At 37.8% G+C, this 27,616-nt stretch overlaps 2 protein-coding genes across 9 annotated transcripts in view; both read left to right on the top strand.

Moving 5' to 3' along the window:
- The window catches only part of LOC114454733 (uncharacterized), a 33,025-nt gene extending 21,292 nt beyond the window's left edge, over nt 1-11,733 (top strand). For all 4 annotated transcript variants that reach the window (XM_028435420.1, XM_028435418.1, XM_028435419.1 and 1 more), the window contains 12 exons: nt 1,706-1,982; nt 2,094-2,271; nt 2,414-2,490; nt 2,592-2,772; nt 3,004-3,252; nt 3,345-3,516; nt 3,617-3,744; nt 3,887-4,020; nt 5,050-5,162; nt 7,172-7,245; nt 9,821-9,894; nt 10,333-11,733. In XM_028435420.1, coding sequence (XP_028291221.1) covers nt 1,706-1,982; nt 2,094-2,271; nt 2,414-2,490; nt 2,592-2,772; nt 3,004-3,252; nt 3,345-3,516; nt 3,617-3,744; nt 3,887-4,020; nt 5,050-5,162; nt 7,172-7,245; nt 9,821-9,894; nt 10,333-11,478 — 2,803 coding nt within the window. In that variant the 3' untranslated portion in view covers nt 11,479-11,733. The remainder of the gene's footprint in view (nt 1-1,705; nt 1,983-2,093; nt 2,272-2,413; nt 2,491-2,591; nt 2,773-3,003; nt 3,253-3,344; nt 3,517-3,616; nt 3,745-3,886; nt 4,021-5,049; nt 5,163-7,171; nt 7,246-9,820; nt 9,895-10,332) is intronic.
- Nucleotides 11,734-18,671: 6,938 nt separating this feature from the next.
- On the top strand, nt 18,672-26,253 carry LOC114455233 (basic salivary proline-rich protein 3-like). 5 transcript variants are annotated; one of them, XM_028436333.1, is made up of 4 exons: nt 18,672-19,230; nt 24,030-24,103; nt 24,560-24,993; nt 25,885-26,253. In XM_028436333.1, exons 1-4 carry the CDS (start codon nt 18,822-18,824, stop codon nt 25,901-25,903), a joined length of 936 nt encoding a protein of 311 aa, XP_028292134.1. In that variant the 5' UTR covers nt 18,672-18,821; the 3' UTR covers nt 25,904-26,253. The 5 variants fall into 5 exon arrangements, with proteins under 5 accessions (XP_028292134.1, XP_028292129.1, XP_028292130.1 ...); XM_028436330.1 differs by lacking the exon at nt 18,672-19,230 and adding exons at nt 19,771-20,056; nt 20,180-20,382 and having other exon boundaries at nt 24,560-25,909; XM_028436328.1 differs by having other exon boundaries at nt 24,560-25,909.
- Nucleotides 26,254-27,616: the final 1,363 nt, after the last annotated feature.

The following is a 27,616-nucleotide window of genomic DNA, read 5'->3' as shown; positions in this document are numbered from 1 at the left end:
TCAGTAGCTAATCTCACATCTAAAGGTGCACTGCTGCCACCTTCAGGGCACCAGTTGGTCACTACGTCACCCTACAGCTTAGATATTGATGAGGGACCTCTGCCAGGGTGTATTCTAGTAATCTCCCTGAAAAAACGCAAATGACGAGTCATCTCGTCAATGGCACTGAGCGTCTGGATTTGAAATGACGAGTTATCTTGTCAATGGCACTGAGTGAGTTAAATATGCACACCCTTAAACTAATACTTGGTTGCAGCACCTTTGGCTTTTATTACAGCACTCAGTCTTTTTGGGTAAGAGTATCAGTGTGGCACATCTTGATGAGGCTATAATTGCTGACTCATCTTTACAAAACCGCTCCAAATCAAGAGGGCACCTCCTCTGCACAGCCCTCTTCAGATCACCCCACAGATGTTCAATCAGATTCAGGTCTGGACTCTGGCTGGGCCATTCCAAAACCTCAATCTTATTCTGGTGAAGCCATTCTTTTGTTGATGTGGCTGTGTGCTTAGGGTCATTGTCGTGTTGAAAGATAAAGTTCCTCTTCATCTTCAACTTTCTAACAGAAACCTGAAGGTTTTGTGCCAACACTGCCTGGTATTTGGAACTGTTCATAAATCCCTCTACCCTGACTAAGGCCCCAGTTCCAACTGAAGAAAAACAGCCCCAAAGCATGATGCTGCCACCACCATGCTTCACTGTAGGTATGGTGTTCTTTTGGGGATGAGCAATTTTGATTTTGCGCCAAATATATCTTTTGGAATTATGGCCAGAAAGTTCAACCTTGGTTTCATCGAACCATAACACATTTTCCCACATGCGTTTGGGAGACTTCAAATGTGTTTCTGCAAAATGAAGCCGGTCTTGGATGTTTTTTTTGGTAAGATAAGGCTTTTGTCTTGCCACCCTACCCCATAGCCCAGACATATGAAGAAGACGAGAGATTATTGTCATATATACTACACAGCCAGTACTAGCCAGAAAATCCTGCAGCTCCTTGAATGTTGCTGTCGTCCTCTTGGAAGCCTACCTGACCAGTTATCTTCTTGTCTTGTCATCAATTTTGGACGGACGTCCTGTTCTTTATATTTTCTCCACTTGATGATGACTGTCTTCACTGTGTTCCATGTGATATTGAATTCCTTGGAAATTTTTTTGTACCCGTCACCTGACTGATATTTTTGAGCAATGAGATCCCTCTGATGCTTTGGAAGCTCTCTGAGGACCATAGCTTGTGCTGGAAGATGTGGCTACAAAAATGTAAAGAAAAGCTACTAGAACAGCCGAACTTTATTTGGTGTTAATCAGAGGCTCTTTAAATGGTGACAGGTGTGTGCTGACTCCAATATAACTTGAGTTTAAATGTAATTTGTTAAAACCGAACATAGCCCCATTCCCAGTTATAAGAGGGTGTGCACACTTTTGTGACCTCATTCTTAAAGTTTTTTATTTTTACTTCACCTCCCTGAAAGGTTTTTGTTTTTCAATTGCATTGAACAGGTTATACGTCACATTAAAGGTGGAAAAAGTTGTTAAATTATTTATCTTGGTGTCATTTATTTACATCACAAAAACCTGGCATTTGAACAGGGGTGTGTAGACTGTTTATATCCACTGTATATGTACAGTATATATAGCATGCAACACTGAATATATTTCAAGCTATTCACTCACTCAATGCATTTTCCTTTTTATATACATACAGACAAAAATCATCAACACCTCCGCACAAGATGAAAAAATATATAGTGTACGAGAGCTGCATCATGGAGTTATTTGCTTCATGTCCGGTCTGCACATGGAAATGTGACGTGAGGACAAAAACACTGGGGACATTCCTGTCTGTGTATCAACGGTGCCCCCATTGTGAGTTCTCCAAGCACTGGCAGAGTCAGCCTATCTTAGGAAGCACGCCAGCAGGGAACATCCACCTATCTGCAGCTGTGTACCTGAGTGGTGCATCTTTTATGAAAACGGAGAGGGTAAAAGATTTGCAAATGTATTTCCTTCAGTTGTAATTAAGACTTTTGATATTAGTCAGATCAAGGTACATGCATTATGTAAGTTAAAAAAAATTTCCACACTGCAAACAGGTCTTCCGGGCAATGGAGCTACAATTGTTCAAGCGTGACACATTTTATCGGCATGCAAGGTCTTTCATCGAACCCGCAGTCATTCATCACTGGAAAACATCCCAGAATATGATGCTTCAGCAGCTCAAACAGGACAACAAACTAATCGTTGGTGGTGACATGAGAGCTGACTCTCCAGGTATTTATGATTTGTAACATAAGAGTTGTTACAAGTTTGAGATTTTGTGACATTCAAAGGACGAAAATAGTGACAATTGAAGTGCCACGTTTGATCTTAAAGCATTGATACAGTATGTGATTATGACCTATACATTTTTTAGGGCACTCTCCAAAGTATGGGACTTACACTACGATGGACCTCAACAGAAATACCATTTTGGACATCCAGTTGGTTCAAGTGAGTTGTTAAAATTTAATTTGCGACAATGTTATTAATTGAAATTAAATGTCTATTAGAATTATTCTAATAACATATTTCTTTCTCCTACGGGGCAACAGAGTAACGAGGTTGATTGCAGTTACCACATGAAGAAAGAGGGCCTGGTGAGGAGTCTGGCATTGCTCGAAGGAAGTGGTATTTCACCAGATTGTATTGTTACTGACCGTCATCCAGAAATCCAGAAGTTCCTCAGCGAGAGTATCATTACCCATTACTATGATGCGTGCCATATTGCAAAAGGTACATTTAATTATTTTCATGTGAATCCTCATCCTTATTCATTGACAGAGTAGTAACTAGTAAAAGTGCATTGTGCACAACACTTTTTGTTTCACATTATTACAGTAATTACACCAAATATCATTCACTTTTCTAAAAAAAAAAAAAATTGTGTATAACTTAGTACTGCACTTTAACTAATCTATTTAAAGTCTTGTTTACTAAAAGGAATGTATCTTTTGTGCACTGTAGGTATTTCAAAGAGAATAGACATTATCAGTAAACAAAAAGACTGTCAAAAACTAAAGAAGTGGAAGAAAAGCATCAACAACCACTTGTACTGGACTGCAGCTACCTCAACCACTGGACCAGAGAGAGTAGCAAAATGGACCTCAATCCTGAACCACATTCAAGACATCCACACCCACGAGGACCCTCTTTACCCCACGTGCCTGCATGAAGTTCAACCGGTCCGGGACAAGAACAAATGGCTACAGGCAGGTACTGTATTAACAGACGCACAAAACATTATTCGATTAATTTTCGACATTTTCTATAAAAGGCAACTATGCTTTGTTTTCTTTTCATTGTAGAAACTCCTGCTTTCTGCAAATTAGAGAAAGTGTTGACCAACAAAAGAATACTAAAGGATGTTGAAAAACTGAGCCCTCACCACCAGACTTTATTTGTGGAGGCATTCCACAGTGTGACCCATTGTTTTGCCCCAAAGAATGTGGTGTTTCCATTTATTGGAATGCTGTGCAGGTAAATCCAATTGTGGTTGTTGTGTATATTATTGTAGATTGTATATTCATTGCATATTTGATTATGAACGACTGTGACTTTGTTTTTGTTGTATTTTTAGACTCTGCCTGGCTGCCATTCATTACAATGAAAATGCAAACCGGCCTCAGGCTCTAACACAAGGTGAACCCGTCAAGGCACTGAAGGGAGAATGCAAGGCCAAACCACAAAAGACAGAGCAAACATTCAGTAAGTATTACATTCTTTCAATTTTCAACTAAACGCATTTTAAGCTTTTTGGAGTGCAAAAACAGTCAAACCCTTGCCTTGTCAAATAAGAATAATTACAACAACAAAATAAATATCTTTGTGCTTGTGTTTCATAAAACAGGGTACGTTGAGGACTTGTTGGACCTCATATTTAACGAAGTCTGTGTGGACCCTGCACCATACACAGAAGCGCTGCTGGCCATTCCTGTCCCAGAGGACCTCAGTGCACAGTATGAGCGGCCTGACGAGGAAGAGGTAACGATGCGTAATGTCACAGCTTTAGGTAGACTGTGATGAGCAGAAATGCGTATGTAAGCGGCGTCAACAGCACTGAGCTCCCGGTAACAGCGCTGAGCTCCTGATAACAGAGACAAATTCTTAACAGTGGAAATGTTTTTGACAATATATCTCCAGCTAATCACGTCCAAAACGTGCATACAGCTCTGAGCAAAGATTTATAGATGGTGAGTTGAGCTACTCAACATGAAAAACAGAGATGCTAAAACTCTAGAAAACAGGCGAGTTTTAGAAAATAAACCTCAAATACTATGTTGTTGGGGTTCTTAGAACAAATGGAGATAAGTGAAAAATATCACAATACTGGACCTTTGAATTCAAGTGTTTTTGGGATGTGTTCAAGATCCCTGGGAAACCCGGACAATTCCATTAGTTTGTAAAACATCCCCCGACAATACGTGAAAAGAGGAAGGTCTGAGTTTACTTCCGTACTGAGATTCTAATCCTAACATAATCCAATAAACAAATAAAACGTGCGTTCACTTAGAAAACAAAAATAAACAAAACTGAACTAATTTTTTTTAAGCAAGAATTCATTTTTTGGTTGTACTGCATTCACATATACAATCGCAGTACGATGTGAACTCAGACCATGACACCGGATGTATGGTCACCCTAGTTACTAATGTCTGTCAAGCTGCGGACCTTCCACATGAAGCAACATGGTGAAGCAGTGTGCTCATGGCATATATAAGTCAGACAGTCGGTACCCCAAGAGTTTGGAAGGGGGAGTGGTGTACTTTTCATTCTCAAAGCCAAAAACACAGCTGCAGTGATGCTTAAAATGGATCAAACAATGTGGAAGGCCCCCCTCCCAGCTATCTCCAAAATAAACAAGCAAAAATACGTCTGCTAAGGCAAGGCTGAGCTAGGCTAGGCTCGGCTAACACCATAGCCCTCTAGCGTTGTCAGGTCAATTTACATCAAAGTTAAACCTACCGTCCCAACAGGCAATTTAAACTTATTTTGTTTTTATCTTTCATATAGCATTTTGTGAACGGAAACCTAACTTCTGAGTATCCCAACCCTTTACATGCTGTTCAAGTGCTGAACCAGACTAAGGAGAAGCTCCGAGGCTGTCGAAACCAACACAAAAAACGGTAGGTCTCAGTTAACCCTGTAAAGTTTGAATCATTAAATCATTGACAGAAAATCCCAATGTTTTGAAACTGGAGCGTTTATTAGTCCCTATGAACAGCCCCCTGCCCCCAAAAAACAAACACAAAAAACTGTCAAATGTCAATTTCCATTCATCAGTTTTAATTTGTCATATTTGCACTTGTCTTATGTATTTATTATCCTTTAAATGTATTAATATTATTGTTGTTCTCAAGTAAATAAAATGTATTTTTATAGAGCTTCTCACAGACAATTGTCACAAAATGCTTCACAGTAGTAAAATAATTAAGTATAAGAGCATGTAATCAAGTAAATAGTATAAAGGCTTGTTTTTGTTCTTGTTTTTCGCACCAACCACCAAGTTTAATTCCTTGTACTGTTTTTAAACTGTACTTGGCGAATAAAACTTTTCTGATTTGTTACATCTGGTCTCAATGCTCAAATATTATATTTTTTTAATCAACAATACATAATAAATAACCAAAATGTCAACAAATTGGTAATTCCGTACATACATAAGAACATTTTAGTGCTATGTTCATGCAACAATGACATCCACCAATAAAACTGGCCTGGTGAAGTCTATAACGAATAACATTTTACTTATTTTTCCTCATTTTGTGGATCACAAACTTTTTATTGGCCGAAAAATAGTTCCTGTTTTACTAACACATATATTATGAAATATAAACTAATATCACACTGCATCAACCCAGTAACTCTTCCTGTTGATGTTTCAGTAAAAATTTCAATGTTTAATCTTTTCAAAATTGGAAATAACAACCTAGTAGAGTTGCTGGAAAGGCCTCTGCTGAACTAAATACTCCCCCATGGTGGATTATCCTTGTATTGCATGTATATCATCGTATGCATTGAATTTTTTCATTTAAAAAAAGTCACACTGATCATGTAAAGAGTTCCAAAACTCATGTATCAAATATGATATGTTTGGTGTTATAGGCTTGTGTGTATGTTGTCAAACTCAAGGCCCGGGGGCCAAATCCAGTTCTTTAGAGCAGCGGTTCTCGAACTGGTCTCACCCTGGGACCCACATTTTGCCATAGTCATTAAATCGCGACCAACCAAATGTAGTTTTTTAAAAATAACTGTTGAAAACGCACACATTTTATTTTTTAAAAACGTAAATCTATATATTTTCCTGTGCAACATACAGTTCACAGCATGCCTGTCAAAAAAGTGTCTTTAAAAATAAAAGATAAGTCCAATATGAGAGATATTAAGTTTTTTTTGACCAGCTTTCCGCGACCCACTTTTGGGTCCCGACCCACCAGTTGAGAATCGCTGCTTTAGCGCATCCAATTCGGCCCGCAGGAGAAAGTAAAAATTACAAAACATGAATTATTGTATAGATTTTAAAATAATCCAATTGTAGATATCTCAAATTCACCAATTTAATGAAACACCAAAATATTTTTAGGGGCTTGCATTTTTCCTCTGTTTATATCACATGAATGCAGTCATACTTAATTACAAATTGTGGAAAGAACTCTGAATTTTGCCACAAATCTTGCCGTTTTTCCGCAAACAAACAAATTTACTCTAAACTACACAAAAATTGGTACCAAAATTAAGAATTATTGAAGTGAATTGAAATGATATTGAAAACTAGGGCACAATGATGTAAAAATTGTACTTTTTTTTACCTCACATAAATGCTGCGGCTCACTTGAGAGCAAACTGATCTGTTTTTGGCCTCTGAACTAAAATGAATTTGACACCCCTGATATAAATGATAACAATACAGCCAATAAGCATGATAGGGGTAAAATATCAATGGGAAGATAAATTAATTTCAACAGATATTGTAAACTCAAATGAACGGGCTAGAATATATACATTTATCTGTTCTTTTTCAAATGTATATAGTGTGTGGTTTTAAATTTTTCAATAATTTTATTTTTCTGTAATTATTTGTCAAAATTGTGTGTGATTATTTAAGTGGTTTTTTTACATCATACAACTCTGACAGATGCATATCAAGTGTGCAGAATGCCTCCAGCACTGATGATGCAGAAGAGACTGAACAGCATGTTATCAACAGTGGTGAGTGAAAAGCCTTTTTTAAATGAATACTGGTGAAACAGGAGTGGAATGGCCACCTTTGTATTGTGTTGAATGATAGAATAGAATCAATGTTTCAGATGGTGGATCAGTTCCTTTATTGGTATGTTCATTCTCTCAAATATACAGCAATGCCAGACGCAAGAGAACAAAATGAGAGTCCCTGTAAGGCTGATTTTGGACTCCACGGTTAAATTAGCCTGATCGTCTGCGATTTTTACATTTAAAATGCGGCTCTGCTACATATCAAACCAGGCACTTTCTTAATCTCAATAGTCGGCCAACTATCAGAAAGTGAACACATGTTCATGACTTAATTAAACTACCTTAATAACAAGCGAGCAACGCTTCAGTGGCTCTGCAGCTTCAGGTGACTATAAACTAGACTGATGAGAGCAAGTCATGTTGAGCGACCAACCTGTAGTGTTGCTTTTTTACTGGTTTTTATTCAGAAAAAGTAACATGTTGATATGCAATGGGCTCAGCCTGGTCTATTAAGTCAAGGCAAGGCAAACTTAAAAATGTTCACATGTGATGCTGACTTCAGCTCTGCTGCAGTTTGTTCCACTTCTTTGCAGCATAACAACTAAAAGCAGCATCACCATGTTTACTGTGAACTCTGGGCTCCACTATCTGACCTGTGTCCATAGATCTGAGAGACCTGCTGGGTTCATACCTGACTAACACCAGCAGCAGAACTTTAAAGTCTTTTGCGAACCATAAGCCCCGCCCCTCTCTGCTTCAGCTGTCGGCCGGGATGAATGAAGCCAGGTCGAAATTAAACATGGATCTATCATCCAGATGTCAGTCTATCCCTCTCCATCCTTGTGTTTCCTTTGATACTCTTTCTCACAGGATGATATCATACCAGACCCGAGCGCAACAGAACCAAACGGGTCGGGCAGGGTTTAGACATGTAGGACACGTCAGCTGCGCGCGCATGTTTCCCCATGAGTGTCGGCACATACAAGACCTGTGTGACTCTCAGCAACAAGTTGACGTTATAATACTTAGCTTAACGTAGAAGTGCGCGGTAGTAACGGTAGTCCAGAAAACTGGAGAGTTTTAGGGTTTTTTGAGATGGAGAAGGTGCTCGTGTTGCATGTGTTGACACGCCCTAATGAGTGGATTGACATAAGTGCATAATTATTAGTCAGTTAGTATGAATTACAGACAGAAAATGTTGACAGGCTGCCGTTTCTTCCTCAAAACCTGTGGGGTCAGCCTAATGTTCTTAACTTTTCTTTATATGCTGCAATTGTTTTCAAAGAGGTTCACTGCGTAACAGTTTGTTTATCGTTACATAGTACATTTTATATTTTTTAGGTACTTTTTATAGTATTTATCATTATTCGTGCTTTTCTTTTGCACTCTAAACTATTCATATATTGTTTGTTGAAACTTAGTTAAATAAAATAGATGTTTTTCCTAATATGATTAATAATCATGATTGCATTTTTGTAATTATTTTTATAATATAATAATTTTTTTTGAACAATCAAATCGAATCGTGAGGTTCCGTAGATGGCACAACCCAAAGCAGGGCTCGACACTGCTATCAAATTGGTCGCATATGCGACTATTTTTTCAGTGTGTGCGAGTTCATATTTAATCTGGTTGCATCCGTGCGAGTGCGTATAGGATGACCTTATTTTGTGACGGAGTGGCTGAACGCTTTAACACGTCTCACAGAGTGCTCTCTCTCTCGCAACTTTGCTGCGGGTAATGCAACGGTGAATGCCCCGAGTATAAACATGAATGCGTGCAGTTCGCGAACAGAGCCAGAAATAACGAGCCCTTCAGTGACAGTGCACGCTCACATTGAGGGCAACAGTAAAAAGGAAGAACGTGCCGAGTGCAGCAATAGAGCATACACGCTCATCAGAATCAGCATGGAGGGACCAGAACTGATAGACTATGATGCCAGGCCAGATGTGCAGCTATGGTTCTCCCAGGGCTGGGGTTTTTTTTTTTTACAGAAGCTATTAATGATTAATGACAAATAAAACCAACTGAGAAATTTGGTCGCATCAGTGCCACCACTGGAAAAGTTAGTGTAGAGCCCTGACTCTAAGCAGCAGTACTGAATATTTGCTAATTTTTGTTTAACATGGGGTTGAATGATGAAGGTCTTTACTTTTTGTGGTAACAGAGTGGAAAGGTCAACAGAAAAGTTGGTCACAGTTGTCACACACTGAGTTACAACTCAATGGTTCTTGTTGAGATATTTAATGTCCATTGCCTTTTTAAAAATTGACAAAGTTGTTCTCGCGCTTCCATGGATACAGTTGATGATAATGGAGTGGAAAGGAAAAGTGCTGAAAATCGTCAAACGAACCTGCATTACATAAAAACTAGCGGAACTAGAAAGCTAGGTTTTATTAAGCAATACGCACAGGGTATCAATACTTTAAAGTTTGAAAATGAGAAGCACACAATTATTTTCCCGGAGTTATTGCCTTTGTTTTGTTTTTTGGTGGGGGTCCGTTGATGACGGTCTTTTTGATATTATTGATTAGTAAATAAAATACACTCTGACCTGATTTTATTCTTCCAGGAGGGGGTGCAGCACTGTTTGAAGCCAGGGCCAAGCTGACTATGTCTTTGAAATCATCCACAGTGGAGAAAAAGGTAGATATTCATCAGCCAGAATATTGTAATTTTTTTTCTTAATATATTTCAATTTCTTTGCCTTCAATGTTTTAATAAAATACATATCGAAAAGCAGCAATATTGTATAAAGTGGGAAATATTAACCGCCTCAAAGTGGTCACTGTTTGTAAAACAAGGATGAAAGCTCTACTCTTACTTTTTTCAGAGGAAGTGTCTCTGCAAAATCACACAGCCATTTATTGACCTGGCATGTATACTACATAATTTTTTATGTTACCTGCAGTCCTATGTAAATGGAGATCATTTTGAAATCTTTGCCGTGTGAATGCAGGACTTTTTGAAAACAAAAGCAAAACATAATTGTGTAAACAGGGCCAAAAATGTCATAGCAGGTAATATCTTTTTCTAACAAACAGTGCAACACTTAAATTTGTATTGTGTTTTGGTTTCAAACAGCTTTGCCACGCATCGTGCCAAGCGGACCCAGTGCAAATCTTCCCAAATGATGCCAGAGTTATCTTGCTGGGCAAGGACTTTCCTCCTCTTTTTGTAAAAGCAGCAGATCTACAGGGCACAACTCATTACCGCAACTATCACAGCTCGGATCAAAGCACCCAACCTACCCCCACTTTGATTCAGGATACATGTATTACCACCGCATTTAGTCAAGGGATCAAATCTAAACCACCAACATTTGGTCAAGAGTCTAGATCTGAACCACCAACATTTGGCCAAGAGATTAGATCTGAACCACCAACATTTGGTCAAGAGATTAGATCTGAACCACCAACATTTGGCCAAGAGATTAGATCTGAACCACCAACATTTGGTCAAGAGATTAGATCTGAACCACCAACATTTGGTCAAGAGATTAGATCTGAACCACCAACATTTGGTCAAGAGATTAGATCTGAACCACCACCATTTGGTCCTGAGATGAGATCTGAACCACCACCATTTGGTCCTGAGATGAGATCTGAACCACCAACGTTTGGTCCTGAGATTAAATCTGAATCACCAACATTTGATCTAGAGATTAAATCTGAACCACCGACATTTGGTCTAAACATTAAATCTGAACCACCGACATTTGGTCTAGAGATTAAATCTGAACCACCGACATTTGGTATAGAGATTAAATCTGAACCACCGACATTTGGTATAGAGATTAAATCTGAACCATTGACATATGCTCAAGAGATTAAATCTGAACCACCAACATTTGGTCAAGAGATTAGATCTGAACCACCACCATTTGGTCAAGAGACTAGATCTCAAGTACCAACGTTTGGTCAAGAGATTAGATCTGAACCACCACCATTTGGTCAAGAGACTAGATCTCAAGTACCAACGTTTGGGCAAGAGATTAGATCTGAGCCATCAACAGTTGGTCCTGAGATTCGATTTGAACCACCAACTTTTGGTCAAGGTATTAGATCTCAAGTACAAACAGTTGGTCCTGAGATTAGATCTGAACCACCAACGTTTGGTCTAGAGATCAAATGGCAACCACTGACACATACAATACTTTATCCGATCCTTCAGCTTTCCACAGCATCTCCACTCGTAGAAACAGCAGCACACAATCATGAACTTGGTTGAAGGATGGGCTCTTCGTCTGTGGTGAACACAACATATCTGCCTTTGTTCTGTGATTGTCATTTACATCAGCCTGTATTGGCTGAAAAGTCACTTTAGAAGTTTTGTTAGGATGTGATACACACCAGCTGTGCTGACGCAATCTGAGAAAAATGTATTTCACTGTGTTTTTATATGGTTTCATGACGTTACCAGGTGATATGACAGCACCGTGTGTCAGCAAATGGTCAATAAAATATGTAAATGTTTAAAATGTCAGTCTTTGATGTTTTATGTAAAGCTTGCACAAACATCTACCTCAGTAGTGTTAAATATTATTTGAGTGCATGGGCCACATTCACACTAATTTAATCCCAAACCAAGCACGTCTGCCTCAGAGCAAGAAGGTCCTGGGTTCAAGCCCTGGGGTGGACACTTGGGTCCATTCTGTGTGGAGTTTGCATGTTCTCCAGGTACTCCTTCCAATCCAGAAACATGACTGTTAGGTTGATTGAAGTCTCTAAATATCCTGTAGGAGTGAATGGGAGGGTGATTGGTTGTTGCCCTGTCCAGCAATGATGAAGATATTTGGGTGTAAAGAAAAAAAAGTTTTTTTTCATGCTCAATGTCCAGGAAACGTAGCGCTCCCCCTCGGGCCACCCCCTGTAATGACATCACAGGCGTACCCCACAGTTTGGGAACCACTGATTTTATAAAATGTTTGTATAATGAGTCACCCAATTTCAATGATGAGAATCTATTTCTTTTCATCATAGTCCAAATGTTTAATTAGGGCTGGGCGATACGGTCCAAAACACATATTTTTCTCACAATGGCGATATAAAATATCATTCTCTATAATTTTAATTTGAATGAAGTAAGACCAGAAATACAATTCAGGGATAAATTTGTTGATAGAAAGTGCCACACAAGCACATTTATTAACCAACGGCTGCATAATATGTGACGCTTTAGTCTTTTTCTCCTGTAAGGGACAGTATGTGTGAGAGTTCTGTGGTCTGGCTTGTTTAGTGGAAGGTCTGGGTTAGGACACACTCAGGACAACATGAAAAGCTCAGTTAGATGGATTCCTGAGAAGTAGTGAAAGCAGTGACTCCTAAAAAAGTGTTTTGATACAAAATAAGCTATATATACATATTGATCTAGGCAATATTTAAATTTTGCATATTGCCAAAATGTAGAACTCAATATATCGTAACTGAAAATGTTTCTTAAATAATGAAACTTTGAAGCCTATATTAACAATATACAGTCAAATCTTATCAAAGTGGCTTGAATTGGAATCAAATAAACACCAACAATCTCTTTAAGATTTCGTTTTTCAAATAAAAAGTGCAATTAACAGTATGCAGTAATTCTCATCAAAGTGTATTGAATACAAATCAAACAAAAAACCAAACAAAAATTGTATCATCTTTCATATTTTACATATTGGGATAAAAGGGTTAAAAACAAAACAACCATAAAATAGGATTATACAGCTTAACTTTATTCTGTGAAATGATGTTTTGTTTTATATAATGTGATTTTCTATCATATAATTTACATCATATTTATATATTATAGAAGTATATTATTAATAAAAATATTATGTGTGTGTGTGTGTGTGTTAAACTCAAATGCTATATCAAATTAATTAATTTATAAATTTACCAATATACCATAGCCTACCACATGTCTTTGTTGGAGCATAATACAGAGTCGTTTAGCATGAAAGCACATATTTTTCAACGTTGACAGCGTCCTGTAACATAACTAAACTTCTGCCGTTTGTAACAAACTAAACCGTATGAAAATCGGGTAAAAATTCGGGGAGTTATGATGATTATTGTAATTGGGGATACGCCTTCCTCAGTAGAAATAAATGCCCATTAGAGACCTGTCCAAAATGGCGGCCGCACTGATCGTCAGCTCCAATGGGGCAGCGTCAGTCAATGAGACGTCTATGTATAATGTCTATGGTCCAGCGGGCGGGGCTGGATATAGGTTCCGGTCATTAGGTGGCGGTAATGCTCCTTGGAATAACATAAAACTTAAATGAAGAAGAAGTAGGTTCCGGTTAAGAAGAGGAACTGAGTCCATCATGTCTGTGAGTGTTAAATGTTAAAGCCTTATTCAGATGTAATGAGGAGTGAAATCAATTTTATTGCAGAGAATTGTCGTTACTTTATGAAGCTAAAGTGTAGGTTAACATTAGTGTTTAACTCCGTGTTAACAACTCTCCGGGGCCCCGAGCACGGAGCATTAGCTACAGTTAGCACAACAGTAGATTTACACTTTTTTCTCCATGCTGTTATTATTATTATTATTATTATTATTATTATTATTATTATTATTATTATTATTATTATTATTATGTTTAGCAACCGTTCAATGTTGCTTCTGCTGTGTTCTAAAGAAGCCTTCTGGTTATGTGTTGTATTTGTGGCAAATAATTAGAGATGTAACGGTATGAAAATTTTACACCGCGGTTATAGTGACCAAAATTATCACAGTTATTGGTATACTGCGGTATTTTTAAGAATGTTGAAAAAAAAACACACTGATAAATTGAAATAATTTCACCAAGATTTATATTTAAACATATTTATTATATATTAAAGTCTTAACAACAACCTGAAAACACTACAAAGTTAACTTTAAATAAGTATAAAAAACTGTGCAAAATAAAAATTGAATACAGTAAATAAAAGATTTATAAAAACTGCGCAACATTAACAACAATCAGTCAAAAACATATAAAAAAAAATGCAACATTAACAATAACCAGAGTAAAAAACAAAAAAGGATAACAGTGCAAAATAAACATTAGGATAGGGCCCTATAAAATCAGTTTTTTTTTTTTTTTTTCCAAATTCTGTTTTTTCTCACAAATTCTATGTTTTCCACTTTAATTTGTTAAAAAAAATGTATTTTTTAAAGAAAATGTTAGTTTTTAACTCCTGTGAAACAAAAAATACTAATTTAAAAAAAAAATAGTTACATTAAAATGTCAGTCAAAAATAAAGTAAGATACAATTAAAAGGTAGATATAAATTGTAGTGATGTGGATTATTCTGACTGCTCCTTTTTTATGATTTATGTCATATAAAGATGTATGAGAACAGCATTAACGTCACCCAATTTCCTCTCAGGGATCAATGGTTTACTGAATCGGAGCAGAAGCCGACACGCTTCACCAGCCAATCAGGATTGGCAGATTGAGAAAAATGCTTCTGAGATCTGCAGATAGAGATTGCATCCCGTAAATATTATGAAATAGAACCTACAATGACTCTACAATCCCTGGCATCGATGGTGTTGTCAACAACAATAACACAACAGCTTCTCTCACAGATCTTCTGTAGCACTGAAGAGATGTTTAAACAGTCAGCTGGTGTAGATGATTCAAGTTGACCATGTTTGCATCGAGCGCTGCTGCGCTACACGAAAAGCGTACAGAGTTTCAGAGGCACAGCAAAGTTAAACGAGCTCTGGTGGCTCTGTATTTAGGAGTCAGCGATGATTTGCGTAGTTTTTTTGGCAGTTGAGACACTGTTTGTGTTGGATTAGAGGGTGTTTAATGCAGCCAGGACGGGAGGGGAGGGCGGTGCATCCGATGAGCGGTCCCAGGAAACATTTTCCCCACAAAAAACTTTCCACACTGTGGTTATCGACCGCAACCATGGTAATTAAAACATAAACGGTAACCGTCATCGTCAGGAATTTTAACGTGGTTTACTGTGATATCGGTAACCGTATCATCCCTAGTGGCATTCACGGCAGCACAGTCTGGAGTCATACTATATGCATACCTGTTCCACTGTTGAAGCAATATTGGAAGCCAACAATACGACAATCGGTTGTCTGTGTTAATGGGAAAAGGTGCTATTCAGAATGAAGCTTAAATTGTTTAAAATGTTGCCCACAAATGTCATGACACATCACAATCATGTGAGGTCTTTAATAGTGCATTTCAGGCAGCATGCTGTTCTTTTGTCTTTTATAGCACCATTGCAGCACAGATGGTGCCAGGATCCTGGGCATTTGTTTCAAACAAGGTGAAGGAAGTTTGTTTTTTTGTTTTTTGTGAAATATGCTATTGCATTGAAAATGTATCAAGAAATGTGATTTCATTAAAATATTTAAATATAATTGAGTTGTCCATAACTTGTGGTGTTTTTGTCAGGATGTTCCAGCACAAGCAGGCAGTGTGGACTGTGGTGTGTTCATGCTAATGGTAAATGATAAACGAGAGATGGGATTGTGCATTTTGACATCAACAAATATAATAACATAAGCAGGTGCTAAGGATAAAGGATCATTGACATGGTTTATATGTACAGTATCAACTCTGTTCTATCATATGAAAAGAATGTAAACAGTTGGTTATAATATGGATTACAGTATGCACTATACATGGCACTGGACCTTTGACTTCACATTTAAGTCTGAAATTATTAAAGTGGAGACTTTAGGATTTAAATTACAATAACATATGTTTTCATCTACTAGCATGATATGCCGCATATAAGGAGGTGGTGGTTCCCGCTTTTATTGGTCAACATTGAACACCAAAGGTATGAACAACTCCTTACTTGATAACTACAATGTATTCTAATTCTAATATTTATGAATTTGTTTTTAGGAAGCAGAAATGTGACAATGCAGACATGGACGAACAGGAAAGGTACTGTACTGTTTGTAGGGATGTGTATTGCCTGGCATTTGGCGATACGATTCATATCCCGTTACATAGGTCACGATATGATATATCCCGATTTTAATTTTTTTTTAATAGATAAGAAACAACTAATCTGTAAATGTGTACATTTTCATGAGAACATTATGTATGAAATATATTTTAGTGGCATATTTTACACTCACAACATTGGCTTTAACATGCCATGTGCCAACAACTTAAAATAAAGTTACAACATACAATCTGCCTGTGGCTTAAGTAGTACTTAATTTCTTTATAGATTTTATTGAAAGAAACACAAGCTCAACATGCCCAGGTTTCAGCGCACTACTTTGTGCAGTTACAATGTCTCCTGCAGTGGAAAAGACTTTCCTGGTTAAATAAAAGTTGGTTTTTTTTTTTGTTTTTTTTTAAATAAAAAAAAAAAATCGATCTGAGAATCGCGTGACGTAATATCACGATATATCTCCGAATTGATTTTTTTCAACACCCCTAGTAGTTTGTATTGGTCCGTAACAAGAGGATTTTTTGCATCTTTGACACTACTGTAATAACAGTCAACAATAACACTCACAAGGACTGTTTTTATTTACTGACAGGCTATGCAGGAAAAGGGAAAAGAGGGGTGCTGCAGGGGTTCTATTCTGAGAACTCACACCCTGGCTTCTGATCTAACTTCTGCCAGCTCTGTGTGGGGCATTATCAATAAATGGAGGGTGAGCATTTATTTCATTTTATTTATAATTTTATTTGGTTCAAAAGACAGTTTCCAGAATGTTAGTCCAAAAAGGAGTCACAGAGGGGCAACTCCAATATACAGTATATATGAAAATGCTTTGTGTCCATGTTTATGCTACATCAGGCTTTGGCTACACAACTAATACTTGCTCGTAGGATCAGTTATCTATTGGTTTTGGTCTTCTCATGGACAAAGTATAGAATATATCACTAGATTTTTCATTTAATGATTCCTTTCAATTTTAGACACTCCATGAACTTGAAGTGATGGTGTCAATCAGATCCGGACAGTTCCCACAACATCCACGCAGACATCGGGCCATCAAGCTGCTCAAAGTGAGCCACGACCGCTTTTCCCTGCCCTGGTCCAGAATCTTCCTCAACGAGACCCGGACACGTGCAGCCGGTGGTCACGCTCTACCACTTGGACCTTCCTGATGGTCTGCAGAACATAGACCGTTTATTGTTGTGCCATGCAATAGACAGTGGAAAAGGAAATAAAGGTCTTTTAATCATAAATGATTGTAAAGTGTCCTGTGAACACATTGTCCTGTTTAGTAGTTGAGTTGAAATCATCTCCACGTTGGTGGCCTTCTCCATCACCACCCACCTCCACACACACCATCGTCCCTGATTCCACTGATTTCCACACCTTGTTAATATTGAGTTCAATTCATTTCCTTTTGTTTTTAAAGCGTTCGTTGTGCGTCTCCCACATTTGTCATGGCCGCAGAGCCAGGTTATGACGGAAGCTGCAGAGTTTTGTTCTTACACTAGGTATTTTCCCTGACCATATGTATCTGGATGATGATTTGTCACGTTCCCAAAACTGTTTATCCACAGGTATTGAATGAAAAATGCACAACACCCCGTGTTGTTTTTAAGACTTTGTTTTTACCATGAATGTTAAATCCATGTTCCAATCACATTGCTCAAAGCTTGGTTATGTAATAGCAGTTGTAAATTATTTTTTTTTTATCTTGTAATCCCTGTTGTACTGCAATACAAATATTTGCACGGATAAGCTACATTTTAGTATCTTTAATCAACTAAACTACCTAATCAATAGGTAGTCCTCATGGTTTGCCTTCTCAAGAGCTTAGTGAAAGTTCTCTGTGCTTTTATTACCCCCATGACGTCCACTTGAAGATGAAAAGGAGTCACTTTAGGAATAGTGATATTATTCACATGAACTGAGTTTATAGGGGAGACAGTGAGTGTAATAATTACATTCATGTGTCCATTTCCATAACTCTGTCTCATATAGAATCAGAATGTGGTAGTAACCTATATTGCATCTTTCAATATAAACTGCATTGACTTTAGGTTATGAACAAGTTTTGTAAATCACATATTCACAGTATAAAATACAACCTATTGATGGAGTTTCACCTGAAAGATTATTTTGTAGAATTGCACCATTGGCTTATAGGAAAAATATAAATATATATATATATATACAATCAAATACTGTATAAAATGATAGATAACGCAATAAGGCCTTTAAATGCTGTTGCCATTTCATAGCACGAATATGCCAAATGACCCAAGTAGAGAGGCAGGCCTGCATTTGTCTTTTTTTTTTTGGTTGATCTAATTATAGATTTTCTTTTTCGTTTTATAGATGACAACATTTATGTACGTTAAAAAGAAAATTACGAAGTCCTGCAGTTCGCAGATGTCGTAAATGCAGCAAGTCCAAGAAGCCCGAAATCCCCACTGTCCTGAACGATCCTGAACGTAGCATGATGTGGGCGGGGCTAGATGTTAGACCGGATGTTGGACTTTCCTGCTGGCTGCAGACGTTACTAGTTGAAAATTTCGGGGAGTTATGATGATTATTGTGATAAACCTTTTTCACACTTCCGCTTTTTAAACCGGAAGTGGTGCGCAACAACTTCCCCTGGCTATAGCTTTAGTTACAAAAATGCCTCAGTCTCGGCGTGGCTGTTTTTGCTCTGTTCCTTGTTGTTCTTGTGGGGCAAGAAAACACCCATACCTGTCTTACCACGCTTTTCCAACGGATCCGGGTCAAAGGAGGCAGTGGATCCAAGCAGTTAGGAGGGAGGAGGGTCCCAATTTCTGTATAAAGCCAGGGAGCACTTTTGTATGCAGCCGGCACTTCACAAAGGAGGATTTTATCAGCGAATCCATCATCAGCCGCCTTAAAAGTGGCGTTGTTCCATCTCTATTCCCTTGGAATAATTTTATCGCACCACCAAAGAGGGAGCCTGCCTGTGAGGGCGCTGATAAACAGCAGATTGGCCTCTCACAGCAAGCTAGCCAGGCTGTAGCCGCTACTGCGGACCACGATTATGTGGCACATCCACCCACAGGTAAATATCTAAGATGGTAATTTGTATACATTTTTCATGATAAATTGTATATATTTGTCACATCAGATATTTTTTGTCAAATATTAGGTGAACATGTAGCATCATCCAGCATGTCATAACTAATATTTAGCACGTTTTATTTTACAAATTGTTTAGACAAACACATATCAGAATGTTAAAATATAATTTAAAAGTCTACCATGCCTCTCTTTAATCGTTCTGAATATTTTAGCAGACTAAATTAGGTTTCTTTATTACGATGTTTATACTTAATATGTTGTAGCTAGCGGTTAGTTCACGAAGCTACTTCTTTTCTTACTATGATAGCTGTTTCATATTGGATATTAGATATTTTTCATGGAAGAACTTTTACCCCTTATTTGTTCTGGTATTCGAAAGAGCTGGCAAGTTGAGCAACGCTTTTGCAAAAAACAAGAGCCATTTTCCCTTAGACCCGCAAAAACAGACCCCTCCAAGATGGCGACCGCGCTGATACGTCAGCACAGCATCAGTCCGGTTTTCCTGAAATTTTGCGTCGCGGTACATTTGCGTCATACTCTCTGTGACACGCGATACAGCACAATGGAGAGGCGGAAGCGATCCAAAGCCTGGCTGCATTTTACCAAACAAAACGGCAATGCTGCCGTGTGTAATAAGTGTAATGCCGTAATATCGTGCAAGAATGCAAATACTAGCAACATGCTGAAACATTTGTCAACCCAGCATGGTACCAAGTACCGGGAATGTCATGTGTTCGACCACCGGCGTACGAGTGCTAACGCTGCTGCTAGCCAAACAACCTCCACTGGGACATCTGTTGACGACGGTAACATTGACATTAAATATCCTACATTAGCACACGGTCGCTTTGCAACTGCAAGCAGCATTCACAGTTTTTATTAATAAAACCGAGCTACATATGAATATATTGCGGTTTCATGCATTTTAGATCATGAGGACGATGACAGGCTGGTGATGAGATAGCTCTCAGGCAGCGGGCCCCTCGACATCGGTTCAAGTTACCCCTTTCTCGCTTGCTGCTCAGGGAGCTAGGTGGAATGAGGAGAAGATGCAGGAGTGTCAGCGGGCAGTGACCATGTTCGTGGTGAAAGGTTTACATCCTTTCTCCACTGTAGAACAACCCCATTTTCGGTAGGTGGTCTGTGCAGGCTAAAGCTAGTATGTATCGTTGAGCTGTGTATTTTAGCCCATACGGCGTATGCTTACAGTAAGTTAAATCAACAATATGTTCATTTATATTGTGGCGTACATAACTATTTTTCTAAAGAGGACGTGTATGTCCATTGTTACTTCTATTTACTGACATTATTTTGGTAACTAATAGGGATGCACCAAAATGAAAATTTGTGGCAGACGCCGAATAAAATATAAACGCTTGGCCGAATACCGAATAATATTGAATGAGGTTCTTAAGTTTTTCACTATTTTTTTAACAGTGCTTAAATAACCTAGAATACATTTTTAGACATGTTTTATTTTTTAAGAAAGTATATGTTTATTGAATATTCTGACATTTTTTTAAATATTCCAGTAGCCTTTGCTTTACAAAAAAAAGCACAACAAAGTTTTTCATTTATATTAGCCCTTCAAATAAAACATGCATTACAAAAATAAAAACTAAAGTGCATTAAATGGGAGGTATGATGACAAAATATCTTTGTAATGGTTTTGCTAAAGTGATGTACATATCTTTAGCCTCATTCAGAGCGCCAAAGTTGAAAAAATTTCCTCCCTCCCTCCCTTGTTATTCCATATTTTGTAAAAAGACAGCTCCAAATGGGCGAGTTGGATTTTGCCCAGGTAGGTGACATCACCTAACACGCCTCCTAGCTGAAACAAACACTGCGGTTTAATATAGAATATATATTATACTTTATTGCTAGAGATTTAACGATTAATCGTAAGGCAGTTAAAAATCGATTCATAGGTATCACGGTTGATATCGATTTTCTGAAAATTGAATCGCAGTACTTTTATCCACAAGTATAGGCGGCGGGCAGAGTCTGCTAATACTTTCTTTCTGGCTGCCTTCTACTCTTAAATATGTTAATAAATGATTCATTGCCCCTTTAGCACCGAAAGAATATCTGTAATATTACTTGAATATCTGTAAAAGTCACGTTTTTCCATTAGCTATGTCTGCTAGCGTAGCTTCTCTTCTTCACTGCAAGATATCTGCATGCCAACCGACCACTGGGTTACCAGCGCCCTCTGCTGGTCCAAACAAATATGACGTAAATCACTGCAATCACGGTTTTTTTTAAAGTCCAATTGTTAAGACACAAAATACATTTTCAGTTGCACTTTTAAAAGAAAAAGCACTATTATGCAGTTTTGCATTGTTTATTACAGAACCAGAATTTAAATTAATAGGCTTCATTTTCATTTGTATTATTCCTTTATTTATTTCATTCAAGATTTATTATTAGTTAAATTGCATTGTTTTGAATAGTTTATCAAGGAATTCTTTTGACAATGAAAAATAAAAGGAAAATAGTACAGTATTTTCTAGTTTTTTTCCCAAAAAAAAAAATTTGTCTACAGTCCCATTTTGTAAAATAAATTGTGAGAGAATCGTATCGTGAATCGTTACATCCCTATTTATTGCCACATATGTAAATGCAAACTGCACTAGTGGATGCCCAAACTGCACTACTTTTTCTGCTGCCAATCATGTTGGGAGTCACTGCTTAGAGCCACGGACCCATTGTTTACACACATCAGCTGTTAGCACTCCGTGCTAATGCTACACCAGCCTATGCAGAGAGACCCAGTGTAGTGTAAGGGGGAAACGATAGGGATGTTTAAGGATTCGTGGCTAACAGCGCTAACGGACTCGGTTGTGGACCCAGAGCAGCAGCAGCCGTCCAGGCTTCCAACTTTTACGCGGTGACCTACGACGGAGAGCGGTAAGCGGAAAGGAGAGAGTCTGGCAGTGTTTGTGTGCAGAAAGGAGGATCTGCTGCTGTGCTCCTGCAGCAACGCGCACACTTTTCTGACTCTAAATTACTGCACGTTGTTTGATTGTGTCATTGCGTCACACTCTACTATTCGGCCTTGCTTTTAACTCACTAAACCGAAGGCTGAATGTTGCTTTTTTTTTGTACAATATTTGGCCAAATATATTTGTTAGCCGAATATTTGGTGCATCCCTAGTAACAAATAAAATGGTTGCTTTTGGTGCAGAAGACTGTGTAGAACTCCTTTTTTTGCCACTCAATTACTACTCGGGAATCGATATGAGAATTGATAAGGAATTGGATTGATAAGCAGAATCGACAGTGGCATTGATATTGATTAAACACTTGTCAATTCCCACCTCTGTTCTCGCGTTTCCGTGGATACGGTTGATGATAACGGGGTGAAAAGGAAAAGTGCTGGAAATCAATAAGTAGGGGTGTCCTGATCCAGAAAATGAATATCTGATTTTTATCGGACTGCATCTAAAATCTCAGATATATATTACATTTATTAAGTTGTAGAACACTGTAGATATTATGTTGAAGCTTAAAATTGATGTAACCAATTGGTGAATAAAAAATTGGTTTGTTTTTCTCATACCTACTGTTGCTGACTATTGTTCTGTGTTTGAGTAACATAACTTGATTGAGCCTTTTCTAACATTCCACACTGCAAAATAAGTATTATTGTATCGGATCGATATACTGTAGGTATCGGCTAATACGCAATGCTGCAATATCGGCATCGTATCGGAAGTGGAAAAAGTTGTAGCGGGACATCCCTATCAATAATATGAATTAAAGGGATCCTCCACTGTTTTTACAAATGTGACCTAAAATCTTTAAAATGTCCTTATTAGAAGATCTATGCCTAACAAAATGTATTATTTTGCACCATATTTGTTTTATCAACTTTTATAACTGGGACTACTTTACCCTGTGTGCCGCCATGTTGAAATGACGTAATCGGTGACGTGATTAGCCCCTTTTAGTCCATTGAGTTCTCTGAGTTTAAGCTTTCAGGGTTATTTAACAGTCAAAATGACAACTTGTGCTGCTTTGAGTTGCTCTAAAAATCAGTAAAACATTGATGTAAACCTCTTTTGTTCCCACTCTGCTGTTTCGTAGACACCATTAAGGAGAGAGGAAGAGCTCTGTGTGCATGTAAATAAAGGCAACCAGGATTCACTGCTGCTCATTAGAATCAGCTGGATTATTTACCTTATTGGTGTCTACGAAACAGCAGAGTGGGAACGGTCGCCCCCTGTGGCCACAGATTTTTTTCGGGTTGCAGTTTTAATTTATCATCTCTCAGTAAACAAGAGGTTTACATCAAAGTGTTTAAGTTTTACTGATTTTTAGAGCAACCCAAAGCAGCACAAGTTTTCATTTTGACTGAAAAAGCTGCTAAATAATCCTGAAAGCTTAAACTCCTACAGAACTCAATGGACTAAATTGGGCTAATCACATCACCGATGACGTCATTTCAACATGGTGGCGCACAGGGTAAATTAGTCCCAGTTTTAAAAGTTAATAAAACGAATATGGTGCAACATAATGTGTTTTGTTAGGCATAGATCTTCTAATAAGGAATTTTCAAAGGTTTTAGGTCACATTTGAAAAACAGTGGAGAATCCCTTTAACAATATGTTAAATACTTTTTCTGCATTTGTGTCCCCAATGAAAATTTCAAAGCAATCGTGCAGGTATTGCTCATGCTAGAGCTGCAAACTTCCATTGTAATACATAATAGTTATTATTATTATCATCAATTGAATCGTAAATCAAATACTCTCTGACATGATTTTATTCTTCCAGGAGGGGGCACAGCACTGTTTGAAACTGGAGCTAAGATGGCTATGCCTCTAGAATCATCCAAAGTGGAGAAAAAGGTAAATACACTCATCAACCAGAATATTATCATTTACAGTATATATATATATATATATATATTTCTTTGACTTCAAAATTTTGTGAAAATACATTGTCAAAAAGCAGCAATATTGTATAAAGTTGGAAATAATAACAGCTTCAAAGTGGGCACTGTTGGTAAAACAAACATGAAAGCTCTACTCTTACTTGTTCAGAGGAAGTGTTTTTGTGCATGCGCATACATTGGTTCATTGCAATTACACACCACCATCTATTGGCCCGACATGTACACTACATTTTTTGTTACCTGCAGTCCCATGTAAACCAAGATCATTTTGAAAACTTTCCCGTGTGAATGCAAAAATTTTTGCAAACAAAAGCGAAATATAGTTGCCTAAACGGTCGCAACAGTTGAAATATTTTTTGTAGGAAACAGTGTAACACTGAAATTTGTATTGTGTTTTTGTTTCTAACAGCTTTGCCACGCATCGTGCCAGACGGACCCAGTGCAAATCTTCCCAAATGATGCCAGAGTTATCTTGCACGTCAAGGACTTTCCTCCTCTTTTTCTAAAAGTAGCAGATCTACAGGGCACAACTCATTCCCACAACTATCACAGCTTGGATCAAAGCACCCAACCTACCCCCACCTTGATTCAGGATACATGTATTACCACCGCATTTAGTCAAGTGATCAAATCCAAACCACCAACATTTGGTCTAGAGATTAAATCTGAACCACCAACATTTGGTCTAGAGATTAAATCTGAACCACCAACATTTGGTCTAGAGATTAAATCTGAATCACCAACATTTGGTCGAGAGATTAGATCTGAACCACCAACATTTGGTCGAGAGATTAGATCTGAACCACCAACATTTGGTCGAGAGATTAGATCTGAACCACCAACATTTGGTCGAGAGATTAGATCTGAACCACCAACATTTGGTCGAGAGATTAGATCTGAACCACCACCATTTGGTCATGAGATTAGATCTGAACCACCAACATTTGGTCATGAGATTAAATCTGAACCACCAACATTTGGTCTAGAGATGAAATCTGAACCACCAACATTTGGTCGAGATATTAAATCTGAACCACCAACATTTGGTCTAGAGATTAGAGCTGAACCACCAACATTTGGTCTAGAGATTAAATCTGAACCACCAACATTTGGTCGAGAGATTAAATCTGAACCACCCACATTTGGTCTAGATATTAAATCTGAACCACCAACATTTGGTCTAGAGATTAGAGCTGAACCACCAACATTTGGTCTAGAGATTAGAGCTGAACCACCAACATTTGGTCTAGAGATTAAATCTGAACCACCAACATTTGGTCTAGAGATTAAATCTGAACCACCAACATTTGGTCTAGAGATTAGAGCTGAACCACCAACATTTGGTCTAGAGATTAAATCTGAACCACCAACATTTGGTCGAGAGATTAAATCTGAACCACCAACATTTGGTCTAGATATTAAATCTGAACCACCAACATTTGGTCTAGAGATTAGAGCTGAACCACCAACATTTGGTCGAGAGATTAAATCTCAACCACCAACATTTGGTCGAGAGATTAAATCTGAACCACCAACATTTGGTCGAGAGATTAAATCTGAACCACCAACATTTGGTCTAGAGATTAGAGCTGAACCACCAACATTTGGTCGAGAGATTAAATCTGAACCACCAACATTTGGTCGAGAGATTAAATCTGAACCACCAACATTTGGTCGAGAGATTAGATCTGAACCACCAACATTTGGTCGAGAGATTAGATCTGAACCACCAACATTTGGTCAAGAGATTTGATCAGAACCACTGACACATACAATAGCTTCTCTGATCCTTCAGTCTTCCACAGCATCTCCACTCGTAGAAACAGCATCTGAGCACAATCATGAACTTGGTTGAAGGATGGGCTCTTCTTCTGTGGTGAACACAACATATGTGCCTTTGTTCTGTGATTTTCTACATCTGCCTGTATTGGCTGAAAAGAGTCACTTTAGAAGTTTTATGTTAGGACGTGATACACCAGCTGTGCTGGCATGCAATCTGAGAAAAATGTATTTCACTGTGTTTTTATATTGTTTCATGACGTTACCAGGTGATATGACGGCACCTTGTGTCGAACAGTCAATAAATCATGTAAATGTTTAAAATGTCAGTCCTTGATGTTTTATTTAAAGCTAGCACAGACATCTACTTATATACAGTGTTAAAATCATTAGAGTTCATGGACCACATTCACACCAATACAATCTCAAACCAAACACATGTGCCTCACAGCAAGAAGGTCCTGGGGTGGACACCTGGGTTATTTCTGTGTGGAGTTTGCATCTTCTCCAGGTACTCCTTCCAATCCAGAAACATGACTGTTAAGTTGATTGGAGTCTCTAAATTTCCTGTAGGAGTGAGTGGTTGTCACCCTATCCAGCAATAATACAGATATTTGGGTGTAAAGAAAAAATAGTTTGTTTTTCATGCTCAGTGTTTAGCATTATTGACATCTCAGGCGTACCACACAGTTTAGGAACCACTGATTTATGAAAATGTTTTAAGTCACCCAATTTTGATGATCAGTATCTATTTTTTTTCTTTTTTACCAAAGTCCAAATCTTACGATTAGGGTTGAGTGATATGGTCCAGAACTCATGTTTTTTCTAACAATGAAGATACACTATATTAATCAACTGCTCCCCGGCCACTGGACCGTGGCTCCCAGCTGCTCCTCAGGGATTGGTCAAATTCAGAGAACAATTTTTGTGTATGTACCTGTATGTATACGAGTTTGCATAAATTAAATAATCTTGATCATTTTAATTCAAATGAAGTCTGACCAGAAAGACACTTCAGGGCTACATTTTTTGATAGAAAATGCCACACAGGCACATTTATTAACAAACAGCTGCATAATATGTAACGCTTTAGTCTTTTTCTCCTGTAAGGGACAGTATGTGTGAGTGAGTTCTGTAGTGTGGCTTGTTTAGTGGAAGGTCTAGGTTAGTGACTTCTAAAACAGGTATATGATACAAAATAAGCCATAAATATAAATATGTATTGGTACAGACAATATTGTAATTTTCTATATTGCCAAAATTGAAAACTCGATATATCTTGCATCTCGATATATTGCCCAGCCCTAGTTACGACACACACACACACAAATATATACCTAATAGACAAATTAGAAAAAAGATATATTTTCTTTAAAAGAAGATTACATTACATTTTTTACTTAAAATTTTTGAAGTTTTGAAAAAAATTGTGATCTTTTGTCACTACTAAACTTTAAATTTCAGAAAACATTTCCCCCAAAATAATGTTGGTAAAGATAATTTGTTTGTATCAAAAATGATTATTTTGTCAAATTATACCACTTTAAAAAACAACATTATGTTGGCTGGATTAGTTTTATATTTGCTGTTGTTTCTTAATAAGGGCCCACTACCTATGGGGTGCCGATTGTAACGTTTGCGCATGCTAAAAAAACAGCAACTTTTTGCAACATTCTACTTAAAAGAA

The sequence above is a fragment of the Gouania willdenowi genome, chromosome 21, assembly GCF_900634775.1.
Source record: "Gouania willdenowi chromosome 21, fGouWil2.1, whole genome shotgun sequence".
Taxonomy (NCBI): Eukaryota; Metazoa; Chordata; class Actinopteri; order Blenniiformes; family Gobiesocidae; genus Gouania; species Gouania willdenowi.
Note: the sequence above shows the minus strand (reverse complement) of the source record. Positions and strands in the feature narration are given on the sequence as shown.

Excerpts from the sequence above, each read along its gene's own strand:
- LOC114455233 (XM_028436328.1), top strand. The coding sequence starts at position 18,822 with ATGCCTCAGTCTCGGCGTGGCTGTTTTTGCTCTGTTCCTTGTTGTTCT. Across the intron at positions 19,231-24,029 it reads TGTGGCACATCCACCCACAG|GAGGGGGCACAGCACTGTTT; the intron begins GTAAATATCTAA and ends TTATTCTTCCAG. Across the intron at positions 24,104-24,559 it reads CATCCAAAGTGGAGAAAAAG|CTTTGCCACGCATCGTGCCA; the intron begins GTAAATACACTC and ends TGTTTCTAACAG.